This window comes from Mesoplodon mirus (assembly GCF_964341445.2).
Source record: "Mesoplodon mirus genome assembly, chromosome: 5".
NCBI classification, from domain to species: domain Eukaryota; kingdom Metazoa; phylum Chordata; class Mammalia; order Artiodactyla; family Ziphiidae; genus Mesoplodon; species Mesoplodon mirus.
This window is the reverse complement of record NC_138980.1, coordinates 41,499,583-41,517,925: the sequence shown is the minus strand read 5'-3', so window position 1 is coordinate 41,517,925 and position 18,343 is coordinate 41,499,583. Positions and strand designations below refer to the sequence as shown.

The 18,343-nt window shown below is 52.2% G+C and overlaps 1 protein-coding gene across 2 annotated transcripts; it reads left to right on the top strand.

Annotated features, from left to right (window-relative positions):
* The first annotated feature begins 5,068 nt into the window (after positions 1-5,068).
* On the top strand, positions 5,069-18,328 carry YJU2B (YJU2 splicing factor homolog B). Of its 2 annotated transcripts, none has more exons than XM_082621843.1 (11): positions 5,069-5,146; positions 5,876-5,920; positions 7,679-7,903; positions 9,282-9,335; positions 10,787-10,869; positions 12,583-12,638; positions 14,317-14,377; positions 14,819-14,961; positions 15,057-15,229; positions 17,401-17,539; positions 17,650-18,328. In XM_082621843.1, the coding sequence occupies exons 3-11, from the start codon at positions 7,901-7,903 to the stop codon at positions 18,129-18,131; spliced, it is 1,194 nt and encodes a 397-aa protein (XP_082477969.1). In that variant the 5' UTR covers positions 5,069-5,146; positions 5,876-5,920; positions 7,679-7,900; the 3' UTR covers positions 18,132-18,328. The 2 variants fall into 2 exon arrangements, with proteins under 2 accessions (XP_082477969.1, XP_082477970.1); XM_082621844.1 differs by lacking the exon at positions 5,069-5,146 and adding an exon at positions 5,159-5,796.
* The last annotated feature ends 15 nt before the right edge of the window (positions 18,329-18,343 follow it).

Here is an 18,343-nt window from a genome sequence, read left to right as displayed (position 1 = left end):
GCCGCCTCCCCGCAGCGGCAAGCAAAAATGCATTGAGTTACTCCTTAAAAGACTTTTAGAAAACCAGAAATGCTATGAGTGTCTCTGCATCTCTGCTTCCTTGCTCTCTCCTTAAATTTCAAGAACAGTAGGCTCCAAGAGATTGTCAAACCCTTCCTATGGCACACCAGGTCAACTAAAATAGCAAGCAGCAGAGTCAAGAATAGAACCCACTGCTCCCGAGAATCCACTTTTCCTAAACCCATAAAGGCGCAGGCCTCCTTTAGAAGTCCTTTGAACCTGGTACGATAAAAGCAGTGCCTGAGTTAAGCATGTCATTCTTCTTGTTTGGAGGTAGTTTGCAGATGGCATTGAACTCTTCAAGGGCCAGACCTCCTCCATGTTCTCTCTTGCTGATTACAGAGCCACAGAGCGTGATGGGGCCTCGTGGCTTCAAGGTGCCCTTCCACCACTGGGAAGGGAGGCCCCCTCTCTCATTTAATCCAATCCTGCCTTCTTCCTCTTTAGAGACAGAAGCCCAGTTAAGTAGCTCTCACTACCCTGCGTGGACTCAAAGCCCTTTGCATCGCCACACTCCCCTTTTCACACACAAAATGTATTTCTAATCAGATGTTCCTTTTCTTTTTTCTTATTGAAGTAAAGTTGATTGACAGTGTTGTGTTAATTTCTGCTGTACAGCAAAGTGATTCAGTTATACACATATATACATTCTTTTTTTATATTCTTTTCCATTATGGTTTATCCCACAATATTGAATATATATAGTTCCCTGTGCTATCCAGTAAGACCTTGTTTATCTGTCAGATGTTCCTTTTCAATATTTTTGTTTCCCCCAAAGAATTTAACTGCAGAATAAGCCAGGTGCAGTAGCTAACAACTGGAGGTGTGGCACTGAACTTGCTCGTTTTGCAGGTCCTCTCCTGCCCCCTCCTCTGGAGTTACAGGATCATGGCAAGGACACCAAGTTTCCCTGGGTGCCCTGTGTGCTCAGAGCCTGGCCACTGGAGGAGTGGCCCACGTAGGAGCTGTCCCTGTCCTCTCTATCTTCCAGCTTGCACCGGGAAGAGGATTTATCTGAGAAACTTGTCCTGATCTCATCAGGATCTAACAGAGGCAGATATATAGGCCTGTCATTGAGTTTTCTGTTTTGTCTGCAGTTGATTTGAAAATGTGTCAAGCTTCCTTTTGTCGAGTTCTTGATTCTACCTTTCATTTTCTCTCTGGACTCAGACCCCCTCAACCACCAAATCTGGAACTCTGATACTCCTGGGAAATGTGTTAAGTAACCTGCAAGCACAGCTTCATGTTAAGAGACCCAGATCAGTAGGATTGCACAAAGATCCATCGTTCTGGTTTTGTAGCCCCCTGAATTTCAAATCCTGTTACCTTGTTTTCCATAATCAGAGAGCTTGCATTATTGACCAGCCTCAGTGCTCACTTGTAAAAGATGATTAATTTGGTTTGGACTTCATTTTTACCATTCTATAGCGATTTCACACTTTGCAGTTCTACCTATAGAATGAATTGTTTGAGGCCCCCAAGTCTTGGTGTCAGTTTTCACAAAAAATGAGGTGAATGATCTGGAGTTTATAAATTCCACATACCAACTCTGCATCTTAGACAGAGACATTGTTTTGTTTTTGTTTTTTTAATTTATTTATTTATATATTTTTGGCTGCTTTGGGTCTTCGTTGCTGCACGTGGGCTTTTCTCTAGTTGTAGTGAGCAGGGGCTACTCTTCGTTGCAGTGCGCGGGCTTCTCATTGCGGTGGCTTCTCTCATTGCGGAGCACCGTCTCTAGGTGCACGGCCTTCAGTAGTTGTGGCACGTGGGCTCAGTAGTTGTGGCACGCGGGCTCAGTAATTGTGGCTCGCGGGCTCTAGAGCACAGGCTCAGTAGTTGTGGCACATGGGCTTAGTTGCTCCGCGGCATGTGGGATCTTCCCGGACCAGGGCTTGAACCTGTGTCCCCTGCATGGGCAGGCACTGCGCCACCAGGGAAGCCACCAGACATTGTTAAAGTTCTTTTGCTTGCAAGAAAGAGAAACTTGTTCAGATTAGCTTAGTCAAAGAGGAGAGTTTATTTTAGGGATACAGGGATATATCAAGCCACTTAAGAACTGAAAGGTCTCCAGGGATAAGGAAAGTTTTTCTGTCTATTTCTTTCTCTGCCTCTCCATTCCTTTCTCTTTCTCTCTCTTTCCCTCTTTATCTCTATTTCTTTCTCTCTCTCTTTCTCACCACATGGTTTTCATCTCTGCTTTTCTCTGCACATGGCTAAAGATGGCTTCCCACTAAGTCCGAAAGTTCTACGTCCTCAGATTAAGCCACAAGCAGATTTCTGTGCATGTCTGGATCCCAGTTGTAAATTGCCAGGAGAAAACCCCATTGGCCCAGCTTGGGTTAAATCTATACCCCTGATCCAATCAGCTGTGGCCAAGGATGGGCCATAAATAGAAATGCTGCAGCACCCTCTGGAGGTTGGATGTTCTCACACAAAGGTAGGGATGGGGGCTGGACAGGCACCCCAAATAGTTTTGGTCACAGTCACAGATTAAATATAAAATGTCTAACCTATTGGGCCTGCTTTCTGAGCTGGTTGGTGATTGGGGCATGAAGACAGAGGTAGGCTTGAACCACAGACCCTTAGAGGTGGGAGGGAGCTGGAGGGCTGGCATGTGGAAGAGGGGTCAGTCCTCTGTGGACCCCAAAGTTAGGAATAGGGCCACAGAGTGGGTGCCAATAGCAGGGAAGTGGGTTTCAGTTTTATGTAAAGAACTTCCTGGTGCTTAGAGGTCACCTCCTCCTCGGTCATTCTGCTCTTGTCCCCCAAAGACACATCATGATCTTGGAATGCCCTTCCCGGCCCACTGGCTTCTCTCTTCCTCTTCAAACTGTTTTACAAATGCATTGGTAGGCATTTACTGCATTTGTTCCCATGGGCAGGGCTGAGATATCCCACTTTACAGGTAAGCAGACAGAGGTGATGTGACTTGGTCAGGGTCCCCCAGAGCTAGAATCCAGGTCCCTTCCTATCACCCTGCCCGGCCTGGCTAATTGTCTTCCTCTCCCTGAGCCAGTTCCCTTGGTCCCACGGGAACTGCCTTGTGCTTGGCATCTTTATAGACAGCCTCTTCATATCCCAGGCTGATGTTTGTTTCCATCACCTGAGCTGTGTGTGAGTAATAAGAGTGAGGCTCAGGACTTCCCTGGTGGTGCAGTGGTTAAGAATCCACCTGCCAATGCAGGGGACACGGGTTCAAGCCCTGGTCCAGGAAGATCCCATATTCCGCGGAGCAACTAAGCTCACGAACCATGACTACTGAGCCCACACACCACAACTACTGAAGCCCGCGCGCCTAGAGCCTGTGCTCTGCAACAAGAGAAGCCACTGCCCTGAGAAGCCTGTGCACCTCAACGAAGAGTAGCCTCCACTCGCTGCAATTAGAGAAAGCCCGTGCACAGCCACAAAGACCCAACACAGCCAAAAATAAATTAAAAATAACCAAATAAAGGATTTTTTTAAAAAAAGAGTGAGGCTCTACACGTCCCTTGAAAGCCAAGGGCTCTCACACTTCTCACCAAAATATTACTCACAAGCGAGTATTTTGTGGCTTTTCAGTCACTAGCTCTTCTTTCAGGTGCAAGACAAGGACTCAACCAAAATCCAGAGGGAGCAAGCAAGATTACTGAGGTTTGAGTGCAGCTCCATCTTGTTCCTCAGGATCTGTGAGCATCCCTCTGCCCTGCCCACCCCCCCACTTCCTCTGCCTGGCTTCTCTTTATCCAGCTCTGGTGTCACCCATCACAGGGGTCTTGCTCACCCTCACTTCTGCCCGCTCCCAAACACCCCACCCTTGTTAAAGATTCCTCCTGGTTCCCACAGCCCTTATGTTTCATGCATACAACCCAAAGCAGTATAGCTCAGAGGTTAAAGGAACAAGGTTTAGTGTCAGCAGATGTAAGACAAATCCTCCACCTTTCATTAGCTGTGTGACCTTGGGCCAGTTGCTTAATCTCTCTGGGCCTGTCTCCTCATTTGTAAAATGAAAATGATAGAGTATCCATCTCCTGGAATCAGCATTCCCTGAGGTGATTCATGTGAATAGTGAGCACTGGTGAATGATGTCTGGTGAGTAGTGGGCACTCCATATGGAGCACTATGATTACACGAGATCTGACTTATGACAGCTTAAAACAGGGCCTGGCACCAAATAGTATAGTAATGTAGCAATCATAGCAATATTAGTGTCATCATTTTTCACACTGTCTTCGATAAATTGCCAGTTGACATGCCAGCCTCATTGGTGAGAAAAGGGTGTGTCCTTTGCTCCATAATCCCCATGGCCTGACATAGAGCAGGCACCTAGTAAACAGCTGTTGAGCGAACAAATGAACAAACAGATCTTGCTAAACTCTACAAGGCACAAAAGTACATTCAAAAGCCATTGCCCTGTGCAGAAGGCAAAATCAAGCTGGTCTGAAGGCTCTAAGACAAGGGCTGACCCACTTCTGTAAACGGCCAGACAGTACATTTTCAGGCTCCATGGGCCATAGGCGCTCAGTGACAACCATTCAATTCTGCCACTGTAGTGGGAAAGCAGCTACAGACAGGTAAATGAGTGGGCGCAGATGGATTCCAATAAAATTTTATACACGGACACTAAAATTTGAACTTCATTTGATTTTCACAAGTCATAAAATGTTATTCTTTTGATTCCCCCCCCAACCATTTAAAAATTTAAAAACATTTGTTAACTCGCTAGCCATTTAAACACAAGGGGCTGGTTTGATTTGGCCCAGGAGCTGGAGTTTGCCCACCATTGCTCCACCGCTTCAGCTGGCGAAATCCCGCTCTCTGGAGCGCATCATCAGAAAGGCGGCCCTCGGAATGGGTCAGGCAGAGTGGGCGGGGACGAGGGTGGGGCATCGTGTAGTGCGTGCAGTTGGGAACGGCAGGCCCGGATTGGTCCACTCCGGCGGCTGTGAGCGAGCGGCGTGTTCGACATTCAGCCAGTCAGCGCTGCGCTGCCGCCTCGCCCCGCCTCGCGCAGGCGTCCCTGTCACGCGGGGAGTGCGCCGCGCCCCCTTACGCGCCCAGCAGGGACTTCCGGTACGGGCGCGGAGTGACGTCAGGAGGAGGGCAGGTAAGTGCAGGCGGGCAGATGGGCGGCCAGGCCCGATACGGCTGGGGGTCCGTCCACTGCTTCACCCGGCCTCGGAGCCGCCCGATGGGGACGAACGCGCCGGGAGCCGCGGGGCTCTAGGAACGTGGGCCCGATGCTCGGAGCCGCCCGCCCCCCAGCCGCGACCCCCGACCCAAAACCCCGGGCCCTGGCCGCGACCCCAGACCTGACCCTAGCCCATATTATACCTCTTCAGGTTTTCCTCATCTGGAAAATGGGACAGTAAGCCCCTATTTCTCTGGGTCTTGGTGAAGATTTTTTTTAATGACGCTTGTAAAACGGTTTGGCATGAGAAATAATCAAAACCACCAACGTTTAACTCAGCATCAGGCGCTCTTCCAGATACTTTAACTCACTGAGTCTTGACAGCAACCTCATCAGGTTGATACTTGTATAAACCCCATTTTACAAATGAGAAAACAGGCTCAGAGAGAGAAGCAGTTTGCCCAAAGTCAAGCCGCTAGCAAGCAAAGCAGAGTCGGGATCCAAGCCCAAGCATTATGCCCTGAGCCAGTGGGGTTTATCATTATTCTTGACACCAAGGACCAGAGATTTCTATACATCCACCTTGTAGCCCCACCTGTACCACTCACTGGGGTGATAAAACCACGGTAAGACCCCCAACTCCTGTAAATGGAGTACTTACTCTGTGCAAGCATTACCCATGTTTGTATGTTATTTCATTTACAGCAACTCCAGAAAGTCAGTCCTCTTGCCATCATCCACTCTTTACAGGTAAGGAAATACAAGCTCAGGGAGGCTCAGACATTGGCCAAGGTTACCCAGCTAGTGAGGAATGGAGCAGGGATTCCAGCCCAGGGAACTGTGCCCCCAAAGCTTGGGTGGGCACTTAGCTGTTTTGTTGGCAAAAGCATTTTTAGTTTGGAAGTGACTTTAAGAAAATCTGGTCCAGGGACACACTTTACAGGTGGAGGATCCAAGGTGGAGAGGAGTTTGGGGGGATGGTGGAACACTTTATGTCTGGGGCTTTGCACCCTGGCTCTGCCTTCCTATCAGCTTCTGACCCCTGGCAAGTTACTTAAGCTCCCACATCCTCATTCGTCAACTGGAGATAATACTAACATAGTATAGAGTAAATGGGGCAATGATGTTGGACTCTGTGCAGCGGGTAGCACACAGTAGCTATTAGAGAACACACAGCTAAGTTTGCAGAAACAGTTAGAGACTTCCTGACTCAAGTACAGGGAGCCAGCAGACTACACTCACAGGCCAAAACCAGACCACTGCCTGATTTTGTACAGCCCACCAGCAAAGAATGGATTTAACTTCTTAAATCGTCAGGAAAAAATCAAAAGGAGAATAATATTTTGTGACATGGGGCAATCATGTGAAATTGAAATTTCAGGGTCCACAAATACAGTTTTGTTGGAATGCAGCCACACCCGTTCATTTACATATTGTCTGTGGCTGCTTTCTAGCTGTGACGGCAGAGTTGAGCCGAGTTGAGCTGTTGGGACAGAAATTCTGGCCCTCAATCGAGAAAATCTGCCAATACCCATTCTGGACTACACTTTAGTCCCTTATAGTGTCTCTCTCTTTTTTTTTTAAATTTTTTTATTGAAATACAGTTGATTTTAAATGTGTTAATTTCTGCTGTACAGCAAAGTGATTCAGTTGTACATATATATATGTTCTTTTTTTAATATTCTTTTCCATTATGGTTTATCTTAGAAAATTGAATATAGTTCTCTGTGCTATACAGTAGGACCTTGTTGTTTATCCATTCTCTATGTAATAGTTTGTATCTGCTAACCCCAAATTCCCGGTGTCTCCGTGTCACCCACACTGAGTCTTATGGAACCTCAGTCAGTTATCAGAGGTTCATGAAGTCAGCATTTATCCGGAGCTGTCCTGGGTGCCGGAGACGTAGCACAGTGGGACCTGGCGGAGGAGACAGACTGTAAACAAGTAAACAGACACAGGGTGATGTGGTAGAAGCTCCAGGGAAGAAGTGACTTTAGATCAGGTGATCAGATGAGGCCTCCCTCTGACAGAGGTGATGTTTGAGCTGAGACCTGTGACAAAGAACACTTGTGGTGGGTGTTACCCTGTGTATTGTGGGTGTTTAGCAGCATTCAAGACAGTTGGCCTGCATCTGCTGAGCTTTCGAAGGCAGCCAGGAAGCCAGTGTGACTGGAACAGTGAGTGAGAGGGAGAGGGGTAAAAGGTGGGCTCGGAGAGGCAGGCAGGGGCCCCATAGGCCATGGGGAGGGGTTTGACTTGATTCTCAAAGCGATGGGAATCGCTGGAGGGGTTTAAGCAGGAAAGCGATAGTTCAGATTTATAGTTTAACAGATCCTTCTAGCCCTTACAAGGAGAACAGACTGTGAGAGTTAAGGGCAGAGCCAGGAGCCTAGGGAGGAGGTGACTGTACTCGTCCAGGCGAGCGATGATGGGGGCCGTGGAGGGATGAGAATTGTCAGCTGGGAAGTATATGTTGGATGGAGAGTGGACAGAACACTCCCTTTCCAGACAGACAAACGCCGCTCCTTGGATGCCTCCTACACCTGCGGGGAGGATCACCTGAGCCGCCACCACCACCACGCACAGCCCACCGCATCTTCACAGAGAAGCCGCGACTGTCTGCCAGGCTGTCCAGGAGGGTGGCACTGGGCAGTGAGTCGACAAAGCAGCGTCTCATCGTCTTTTCAGATTGGCTGAGTGGCGGGTGAGGACCAGTAGGCAGCTTCCAAGATGGTAAGTAGACAGGCTGAGCTTATTGGGTTTCTCTTCTGATCTTTAGGTGAAGGGACGGGGTCCCTTGAAAATCTCCTTCCTCACCCCTGACCCCAGGCTCTCAGGTTTTTCAAACTCTGGATCATGGTCTTCCGGTGCAGTGGTTTTCAAACTTTGCTGTGTACTAAAATCACCCAGGGAGCTTTTTTCTTTTTTTTTTCCTGTTTTTTTTTCTTAATGAGGTGAAATTCACATAACATAAAACTAACATTTTAAAACATATGATTCAGTGGCATTTAGTACATTCACAATATTTTGCAATGACCACCTCTATCTAGTTCCAAAACACTTCCGTCACCCCAAAAGGAAACCCTATACCCAACAGCAGTCACTCCCATTCCCCCACCCCAGCCCCTGGCAACCACCAGTCTGCTTTCTGCCTCTGTAGATTAGTCCGTTCTGGACATTTCATATCAATGGAATCATGTACCATGTGTCCCTTTGTATCTAGCTTCTTTCACTTAGCATGATTTTTCAGGGTTTACCCACATTACAGCGTATATCAGAGCTTCCTTCCTTTTTGTGGCTGAATAATATCCCATTATATGGATGGACCATGTTTTGTTTATCCTTTCATCCACTGATGGACACTTGGGTTGTTTCCACCATTTGGCTGTTGTGAATGGACCTGTATGTACAAGGATGTGTATACACACGTGTTTTCCAGGGTTGCTTTGGAAAAGCCCTGTGTCCAAGCACCATGCTCCAGAGCAGGTCCTCTGTCAGGAGAACCTCTGGGCGTGGGTCCCAGGCATCAGTATTTTAGAAACTCCTTGGGTAGTTGTAACATACAGCCAAGTTTGAGACCCACTGCTTCAGTGTATCGTTAAGTCAATAAGTCAATTCAGCAGGTGGCTGCCAGCATTTAAAAGAGAGATTCACAGCTGGGTGAGCATTCTTTCCTGAAACCTGTGCTTGTGTAGTTGGGGTTAAATATGTCTTACCTTAAGTCACGGTCCCAAAATAACTGTGAAAGCCATTGCTCTAGGAGAGTCTAACCCTTGTGGAATTTTCCACAGCGACGACAATGGGTTTTGTTTTGTTTGCTTGTTTGTTTTTCTTTGGCTGAGCCGCTCAGCTTGCCGGATCTTAGTTCCCTGACCAGGGATTGAACCCAGGCCACAGCAGTGCAAGTGCTGAGTCCTAACCAGTGGACCGCCAGGGAATTCCCAGCAATGGGGCTTCTTCCCCCAAGTCACCAGTCCTCGATGGGACACGGAGCCCTGGGCCATCCTCCAGGATATCCCTGTCTTCCTTGTCCAGGTCTCACCCCTCAAGGCTGCACAAGTAGGTCTCCTGTAGGACCCTCTCTGACTCACGTCTCTCTTCTGCTTTCCAGGGTGAAAGGAAAGGTGTAAACAAGTACTACCCTCCGGATTTCAACCCTACAAAGGTAAGGGGCAGGCTTCCTTCTCCGTGTCCACGATAGCATAGCGACCCCGCCGGGTAGGGGCCCCACGCTCTTCATCCCCTCCTGGAGTCAGACCCACAGCTGCAGAAGCCTGGGCAGCCCCCAAGGTCTCCCTGCCTTGCACTTGTCACCTGAGTCTTGGGGCAGCCTTCCCTCCCAGGTGGTCAGTGTGACCCTCGTCAATGACCCATGTAAACACCAGCATGCCCAGTGTCAGGTGTGGTGTGTTTCCAGTGGAGTCCAGGATGAGGGCCCACACACGGCCTCTGGGTCAGATCCCCTCACCCTCCCAGCTCCAGCTTGTCTGGCCTCCTCATTGTTCCCTCTGCCTGGAACCTCTCCCTCCCTCTGACCCCAAGACTCCTTTCCTTCCTTTAGGTCTCTCCTCACAGAGGGCCTCCCTGACCACCGTCTCATTCTCTGTCGCATGACCTAGTGCTTTATTTCTCTCCGTAGCCTTCTTAACTCCTTGGTGCATCACCCATTTATTTGCGTATTATCCATCTCCCCTTCTATTTATTTATTTTATTTATTTATTTTTGGCTGCATTGGGTCTCCGTTGCTGCACACGGGCTTTCCCTAGTTGCGGTGAGCAGGAGGTACTCTTCGTTGCAGCGTACGGGCCTCTCATTGCGGTGGCTTCTCTTGTTGCGGAGCATGGACTCTAGGCACGCAGGCCTCAGTAGTTGTGGCTCGCAGGCTCTAGAGTACAGGCTCAGTAGTTGTGGCACACGGGCATAGTTGCTCTGTGGCATGTGGGATCTTCCCAGACCAGGGCCTGAACCCGTGTCCCCCGCATTGGCAGGTGGATTCCTAACCACTGGACCACCAGGGAAGCCCCCCATCTCCCCCTCTAGAACGTCCGCGCCTCAAGGGCAGGGATGTTCATCTGTTTCATTTGCGTCTGTGTCCCCACACTGTGGGCGCTCAGTAAGGGGCTAGTAAATGAATCAGCATGTCCCAGCTATGTGGTCCCCTGCACATGACTCGGTCTTCCTACACCAGAGTCTCCCCATAGGTCCAAAGGGGAAACAAAACAACCTGACCTCCCAGAAACGTTGAGGGATTAAAGTGAGATGACACACATAAAGTACCCAGCAGAGGTTTGCTGGTCTTGTCATCTCACCTGATCCCACAACACCTGGAGGTAATTATGATCCTCGTCCCCAGTTGACTCATAGGGCTCAGGAAGGCAAAAGGTGAGGTCACTGCCCAGGGTCACACAGCTCTTTTAGCTCCTAAATGGGAGAGGTAAGATGCAGACTCCTGTTTTCCTGATACCAAGCCCACTTGCTTCACCAAAGCCTAAGTGCCTCCTGTTTTGCTGTTAACACTCCCAGCAGGACATAAGAATGAGGCTTCGGCCTGTGGGAGAGGGCCTGAGCTCCCCCAGCTCAGCAGTGCTAACCTGCTCCCTCTTCCTTTCCACACAGCATGGCTCACTCAACAGATACCATAACAGCCATCCCCTTCGGGAGCGGGCTCGGAAGCTGTCCCAGGGCATCCTCATCATCAGGTAAGGCCCTGGCATCACCTGAGGACCCCTGCCCTTTGTGCCACCTGGTGTCAACCTCAAGGAGCATTCAGCACCCCCTGATTTTGCCCAGTGCTGCAGGGTCTTAATTCCATAAAGCAGAAAGTTGCTGTATCAGTCAGCCATTGCTGCGTAACAAAACGATAAGCATGTGTTAAGCACTTGTTTTGCTCACGAGTATTCAGCTCAGCTGGATGCCTCTGCTGGCCTTGGCTGGGCTTGGCTGACCTGGGGTGGGCTGTCTCACATGTTTGGGGGTTGCCTGGGCTTGGTTGGTATGACTGGGCTGTGTTCCAAGTGTGTCTCTTCCTCCAGCCAGCTAGCCTGGGCTTGTTCACACAGCAGCAGCCGGGTTCCAAAAGAGAGCCGGCAGAGGTATGCAAGGCTTCTTGAGACAGAGACCCTGAGCTGGTACCCTGTCACTTCTGTCTCATTGATTCCCCAAAGCAAGTCATGATACAGGGAAGGGGTGGGACAGCACACTCCACCTCTTGACAGGAATGGCTGCAGAGTCATCTTGCAAAGGGCACGGACATGGGGAGGATAAAGAATCATAGCCATTACTGCGGTCAAGCCAGGATGATGGCTATTCCGGGGTTCTCCTCTTATTTCTGGCCAGCACCCTGTGGGTCAGCCGTGGCAGGAAGCAGAAGCCAGCTTGTGTCACCCCAGAAGGAGCCCCTCTCTGCCTCCTTCTCTGCCTCATGAACTCTGCCCTCAGCCTCTGGGGTCCACCCTGGGCCTGAGCAGAGCATCCAGTGACAAAACCGTCAGAGGCAGGAACATCTATGGAAAAGTAGTCAAGATGCAAATCTCAGCAGTGGCCCCAAGAGTCACAGAGCTGAAGGTCACCTCCAACTCCCGCCATGCCTCCACACTCCAGAGCCAACCACCCACCCTGCCTTCATCCAGTCTGTTTGCCAAGCCCTCATCTCATCTGTACAGTGTCTTAAATTCACCTCATTATTCATTACTTAATGGTTCTGTTTTAAAAGAGAAGCTCCATTACTGCTGTTAATGGAAATGTACCAGAATTGCACGTTGCAAATAGAACTGGATAAAAGAAACCCAGGGACTTCCCTGGTGGCGCAGTGCTTAAGAATCCACCTGCCAATGCAGGGGACACGGGTTCAAGCCCTGGTCCGGGAAGATCCCACATGCCACAGAGCAGCTAAGCCCGCGAGCCATAACTACTGAGCCTGTGCTCTAGAGCCTGTGCTTGGCAACGAGAGAAGCCACCGCAATGAGAAGCCCGCGCACCACAATGAAGAGTAGCCCCCGCTCGCCGCAACTAGAGAAAGCTCATCCGCAGCAACGAAGACCCAACGCAGCCAAAAATAAATAAATAAATGTATTTAAAAAAAAAAATCCAGTGTCACTACAACAACTTAGCTAAACTGGAATCGAACACCGGTGCTCCCTGAAGCCTGCTTCCTCCTCTGCTTGGAAACTTGTGTAGCTGACGTGGTGGGATATGGAAGACAGGGCAGCACCCAGCGGAGACGCTCACCCAGACTGGGTCAGCTGGCCAGAGAGCCACGTGATGGGCCTGGCCTGGTTGCAGGAATGACCACCGTTCTTTACCCTCCCGCTTGCATGCCCTTTGCAATGTGACTGCAGCCAGAGTCGCTGACCTGGAGATCCTGGGAGAGCCCACGTGGACAGGGACAAATGAGCTGTTCTCTGTTTGTGTAGATTTGAGATGCCCTATAACATCTGGTGTGACGGCTGCAAGAACCACATCGGCATGGGTGAGCTTCCGCCCGCTCCCCTGACCCCCACCATTCAGCCCCGCGGCCAGCGAGCCCCTTAACTGCTGGGCGCCATGAGAGACCGTCTCCACCGGGGTCCCGATCAGGAGTCGAGTAGGGGACAGTGGGCTCAAGTGCCTGGTGGGCTGTGGATGCCTCATGGCAGAGCGGTTAGGAGGCTCTGGGTTCAAATCCCATCTCTGCCACTTCCTAGCTGGTGACCCTTGGTGGGCGACTGAGCCTCCGTGTGCCTTGATTTACCCATCTGTGAAATTCAGGTGGTATGAGTGCCCGCCTGTGTGGCATATAAAATGCTTAGTGCAAGGAATTCCCTGGCAGTCCAGTGGTTAGGCCTCTGCGCTTTCCACCACAGGGGGCATGGGTTCGATCCCTGGTTGGGGAACTAAGATCCCACAAGCCGCACAGTGCAGCCAAAAATAAATAAAAAGTAAAGTGCTTAGTGCACAGCATGTGGCACGTGCGAGGGCTCGTAAACTCAACCTGCTGCTGCCACTACCCTTACTGTTACCTTGAGCATTCAGACCCCTGATCGTGCCCACAGGTGCACAGTTGGATGGACAGACATGGGTCCGCGGCCCTGCTCAGCAGCCCTGAGGCCTGCGGCAGGTGACTCGACCCTCCTGGCTTCCGTTTCCTCCGCTATAGTACAGGGATCCTCAGCCCTTCCCACGGCGCCTGGCCCAGGGCAGCAGCTCGCTCTGTAAACAGGAGCCGGCAGCTCTCGGCAGGAGGGTCCAGTGCAAGAAAGAGGGGCCAGGCCACCCCACTGCTGAAGTGGAATGACTCCCCCCAACGCATCCCCCTGATCAGACCCAGCAAGGGGCATCTGCCCCAAAGGCCACCAGGCGCTCAGGCGACAAAGAGCAGGGCACAGCCTGACACCACACATGGGTCAACCTCAGGGCCGTGAACAGAAGCAGCCCCCCAGAAAAGGAAAAGCTGGCCAGGCCACACCACCAACCCCCCACGCCCCAGCTCTGTTTTTCTAGTTTAAGCTTTTTTCACTCAGTAAGCAAGATAAGAGTCAAGAATATACCATCTAATCAGTGAAAAAGGAACAAAAAACCTGGATATTCTCTAGAAAAATAATAAAAGCCAACCTTTTTTTTTTTTTTTTTTTTTTGGCCACACCGCACGGTTTGTGGGATTTTAGTTCCCCGACCAGGGATTGAACCTGGGCCCTGGCAGTGAAAGCACAGAGTCCTAACCACTGGACCGACAGGGAGGGAATTCCCAAAAGCCAACCCTTCCTTGAATGCTTGCTGAGCACCTGGCCCAGTGTTAAGCGATCCATGTGTATTACTAGCTTCTGCAGTTCTCACACCAGGCCTGTGCGGTAGGCGTCATAGCCATCCCTATCCAATCGATGGGGAACCTGAGGCCAGACGGCCAGGGCAGCTGGCCTAAGGTCACACAGCTGGTGGGGTGGAGCCAGGGTTTGAACCCGGCCCTCTGGCTCCATCCAGCCCACCCTCCTCTGTGGCCTGAGCACCCATCCCGCAGCCTAGACATGGCTCTTACCTGCTTGAATTTCAGTGTCCTCCAGAGGTGTCTCCCCTGCAGGGGAGTAAAATACCACCCGCATCTGCTCCCCACCCCAGGAAAAGACGCTGAGGGTGGCCTGAGCTCTAGCCTCGTTCTCTCCCTCTCCTCCTAGGTGTTCGTTACAATGCAGAAAAGAAGAAGGTTGGCAATTACTACACGACCCCGATCTACAGGTAGAGGCAGCCTGGTGGGCCGCAGGGTGAGGGGGCTACAAAGGAGTCTGAGTGGGAGGGAAGCTTCTACCCTCTGCCTGATGATTATTCCCTGGGGGTCTCTTGGAAACCATCATGGTCTGTCAGTCAGGGCACATCCTGCCTAGAACCCTTCATGGTTCCCACCTTCTTCAGAGTAAAAGCCTGAGTCCTCCCCGTGGCCCACAAGGCCCCGCACGCTCAGCTCCGTCCCCTCAGGAGGGTTTGTTGAATGAATGAACGAACGAACAAATGAATGGATGGATGAACAAGTGGCCATATGTGTCTCACCCACGGCCGTCCCCCGGACATGGAGCCCAGCATGTAGCAGGTGCTCCGTGAACACCAGTGGATGACACGCACGGATGGAAGGAAGCAGGCCACAGTGTCCTGACTGTAGCCCACCACCCCCCACCCTGCCAGGTTCCGGATGAAATGCCACCTCTGCGTCAACTACATCGAGATGCAGACAGACCCCGCCAACTGCGACTACGTGATCGTGAGCGGCGCCCAGCGCAAGGAGGAGCGCTGGGACATGGCGGACAACGAGCAGGTGCTGACGACAGGTGAGCGCCGAGGGTGGGCCCCGAGCCCGCTGCCAGCCCTGAGCCCAGCCCCGAGCCAGGGCCCTGAAGGCCCAGCCCCGCTCTCACCCTCGCAGAGCACGAGAAGAAGCAGAAGCTGGAGACGGATGCCATGTTCCGACTGGAGCACGGTGAGGCTGACCGGAGCACGCTCAAGAAGGCCCTGCCCACCCTGAGCCACATCCAGGAGGCCCAGAGCGCCTGGAAGGACGACTTCGCCCTCAACAGCATGCTGCGCAAAAGGTTCCGGGTGAGCAGGGCTCCGGCCCGGGATCAGGACCACAGGCAGGCGGGGGTGGTCCGGCGTCACCAGCGGTGCAGCGGGGAGAACAAAAAGCAGGCTGAGACCCAGGTTCGGCCCACTCGCTACCACATCCTAACTATAGGCAGGTCATTTCACCCGCGGTTTCCCCATTCGCCACCGCATCCCTACATCACAGCACCCATGGGAGGCATCTAGCCCCGCAGCTGTTATTAAGCATGCGGCCCCTTCCCCTGGGGACTCTGGCCCTCACAGCAGACTCTCAAAGAGAAGAAATCCTCAAGCTGGGGCACAAGTGAGTCCCGACACCCCACCCCGTGGCGGGGGCAGGCGGAGGCCCAGCAGGGCACTGATCAGCTCCTAACATATTTCATGGTCCCACTCAGCTGTCCTGAAACAAAATCCATAGTTTGACAACCCGCCCCCACGTAATTTCCAAAATCATCCCTAGAGTCAAATCCCTAGAGATAAAAAGGGAAATTACCTACAAAATGTATAATGCCTATCTCAACATGTAAATGCCTGGGCCAGACACCTGTACCTGCTTGTAGAGCCACTGAGGGCACAGGTGCAAACGCAGACTCCCGACCCCAGGGGGACAGGGTCGTAGCTGGAGGACACCCTAGGGCGTTGCTGTCAGTGACACAATGGCTACTACAATTGTGCCAAAAATACTCAGTGGAGCTAAGTCAGAGGGAGTGGGGGTCTGGGGTCAGAGGAGTATAATAGAAATGGGCTTTTTACCCTCGCGGGCATCCGACAGGGCAGTGGAACGTCCTTTGGGAACACGAGAACTTTTGCCTCTTCCCTCGCTTTGTGGGCCAGCTTACACCCCTGGAGCCTGCAAACGGAGCCTGGGCAGGAGCATCCCGGGCGACCCCACAAGGCACAAGCTCCAGATTCATCATCTTGCCACTCCCATTTTTTCACATCACCTTTTCTGATCATCCTGTGGTTGTTATTATTAGGAGTAAAATTGTGGGTTTTCTTACTAATTATTTATTACTGAAAGTGTATCTCTCTGGCCAGGCCTGTGCCCAGAGCTGCCCAGTCCCCTACCTTGTGGGCATCCCCGAATGGGGTCTAAGGACCCTCAAATGTAACATCCCAAGAAACCCCATCAGTCCCGAACCTGCCCTGCCTGCAGCCTCCCCTTCTCGGTAATGGAAGCATCTCTGTCCTTCTGGACACTCAGCCCATAAAGCCCAGAGTCAGCCTTGGTTCCTCTTGTTATAACCACCACTCCCCTCTCCCCATCTGTCAGCAAATTCTGGCAGGCTCTGACCACTTCCTCAGCCTCCATCATCCCCTGCCTGAACCAGCACAGTCCCTCCACCCTGGTCCCCAGGGGCTCATGCCCTGTGTCCCAAGCCTGTTCCCCTCACAGCCACCAGGGGGCGCCAGTGAGCGCCTAAGTGGGATTACATCCCTGCTATGCTCAGAACCCTCCGTGGCTCCCAATGGCCAGTGTCCTCCCCATGGCCCACCAGGCCCAAATGATCTGCCCCTTCCCCTCCTTACCCCCATCTCCACCTTTCCCTTGCTCATTCTGCTCTAGCCACATTGGCCGCCTCACTGGCAAGCACACTTCTGCCTCAGGGCCTTTGCACAGGCTGTTCCCTCCACCTTGGAACACTTTTCCACCGGATACCCACATGGCTCCCTCACTCAGACACCTTTTCTCATACATGATTTTCTCAGGAGACTGTCCCTAACCCTCCCCTCTACCATGCACACCACATTTAAAGTTGAACCCCCGCCTATTTCCTCCCCTCTTCCCAGCATTCTTTCTCTCCTCACCACTTGGTCTTGCTCGCCCACTAGAATGTCAGCTCCACCAGGGCAAAAGATTTTGTCTGCTCACTGCTGTGTCCCTAGTGTCTAAAACAAGGCCTAGCACCAGAAAGACGTTCTGTAAATATCTGTGGAAAGAATGAATGAGTGAAGAACCCAGTGGTACACATACTAATGATTGTGTCTCCTGCTGTTGAACAAATTATATGTCCCGAGCACTGTGTGAGGCCTTTTCCTCGCATAAGCTTGAAGAGAAGGAAACTGAGACCCTGAACACGGGAGGGATTCTCCCCTCCAGCTCAGAGGGCAAAGAGGCACGGCTTTGACACCCACCATCCCTCCCCAACCCCTTCTCCCCAACACAGGAAAAGAAAAAAGCCATGCAGGAGGAGGAAGAGAGGGACCAGGCCCTGCAGGCCAAGGCAAGCCTGGACATCCCGCTGGTACCAGAGACGGAGGATGACCGCAGGCTGGCCGCCCTGCTCAAGTTCCACACCCTAGACTGTGCGTGGGGGCCCAGCGGGAGAGGGGTTAGGGTTGGGGGAGATGGGGGGCTGCTCGGGCAGAGGGCGGCTCTGGACCTCCTTCTCCCCCCCTCCCTCTCCTCATCCCAGCATATGAGGACAAGCAGAAACTCAAGCGGACAGAGATCATCAGCCGCTCCTGGTTCCCCTCCACCCCGGGACCTGGCGCCAGCAGCAGCAAAGCCAGCGGTGTCCTGAAGAAGCTGTCCCAGAGCCGCAGATCTGCTCCCACTGGCTCCCCCATCACCGTGGGGCACCTGGGCATTGTGCGGCGGCGGTCCCGGGAGGTCCCAGAGAGCCCTCAGCACACGGCTGAGACCCCCAAGTCTGGGGAGCCACGGGTGCCAGAGGGCACCGCCCAGGACAGGCCCACATCCCCCAGAGACTGTTCTCAGGAGATAGCCAAGACCTGCAAGAACAGTAGGCCACCAGGGCAGGAGGAGAGCTGTCAGGACAGGCCCCAGCCCCTGCCGGGCTCCTCCCAGGAGGCAGCCAGTCCCCAGGACACACGCCAGCCCTGCAGCCTTAGCTCCTCCCTCGTGGCTGACTACTCCGGTTCAGAGAGTGAGTGATTCTGGGGGCCAGATTCACTCAGGAGGCCCCTCACAGGCTGCAGCCCCTTAACCCACCAGCCCTTGGAGAGCTCAGTGACCACCCTCCCCAGACCTCACCTCCTCACAGTAATGGAGTTGTTATTTATTTGGTCCTGGAGAGGGTGTCTGTGCCTTGTGGGACCCCCGACCTCCCAGCATTAAAACCCTGCTTCTTTGCCTCTGCCTCAGGT

Excerpts from the sequence above, each read along its gene's own strand:
- YJU2B (XM_082621843.1), top strand. Across the intron at positions 9,336-10,786 it reads CGGATTTCAACCCTACAAAG|CATGGCTCACTCAACAGATA; the intron begins GTAAGGGGCAGG and ends CTTTCCACACAG. Across the intron at positions 17,540-17,649 it reads CAAGTTCCACACCCTAGACT|CATATGAGGACAAGCAGAAA; the intron begins GTGCGTGGGGGC and ends TCCTCATCCCAG.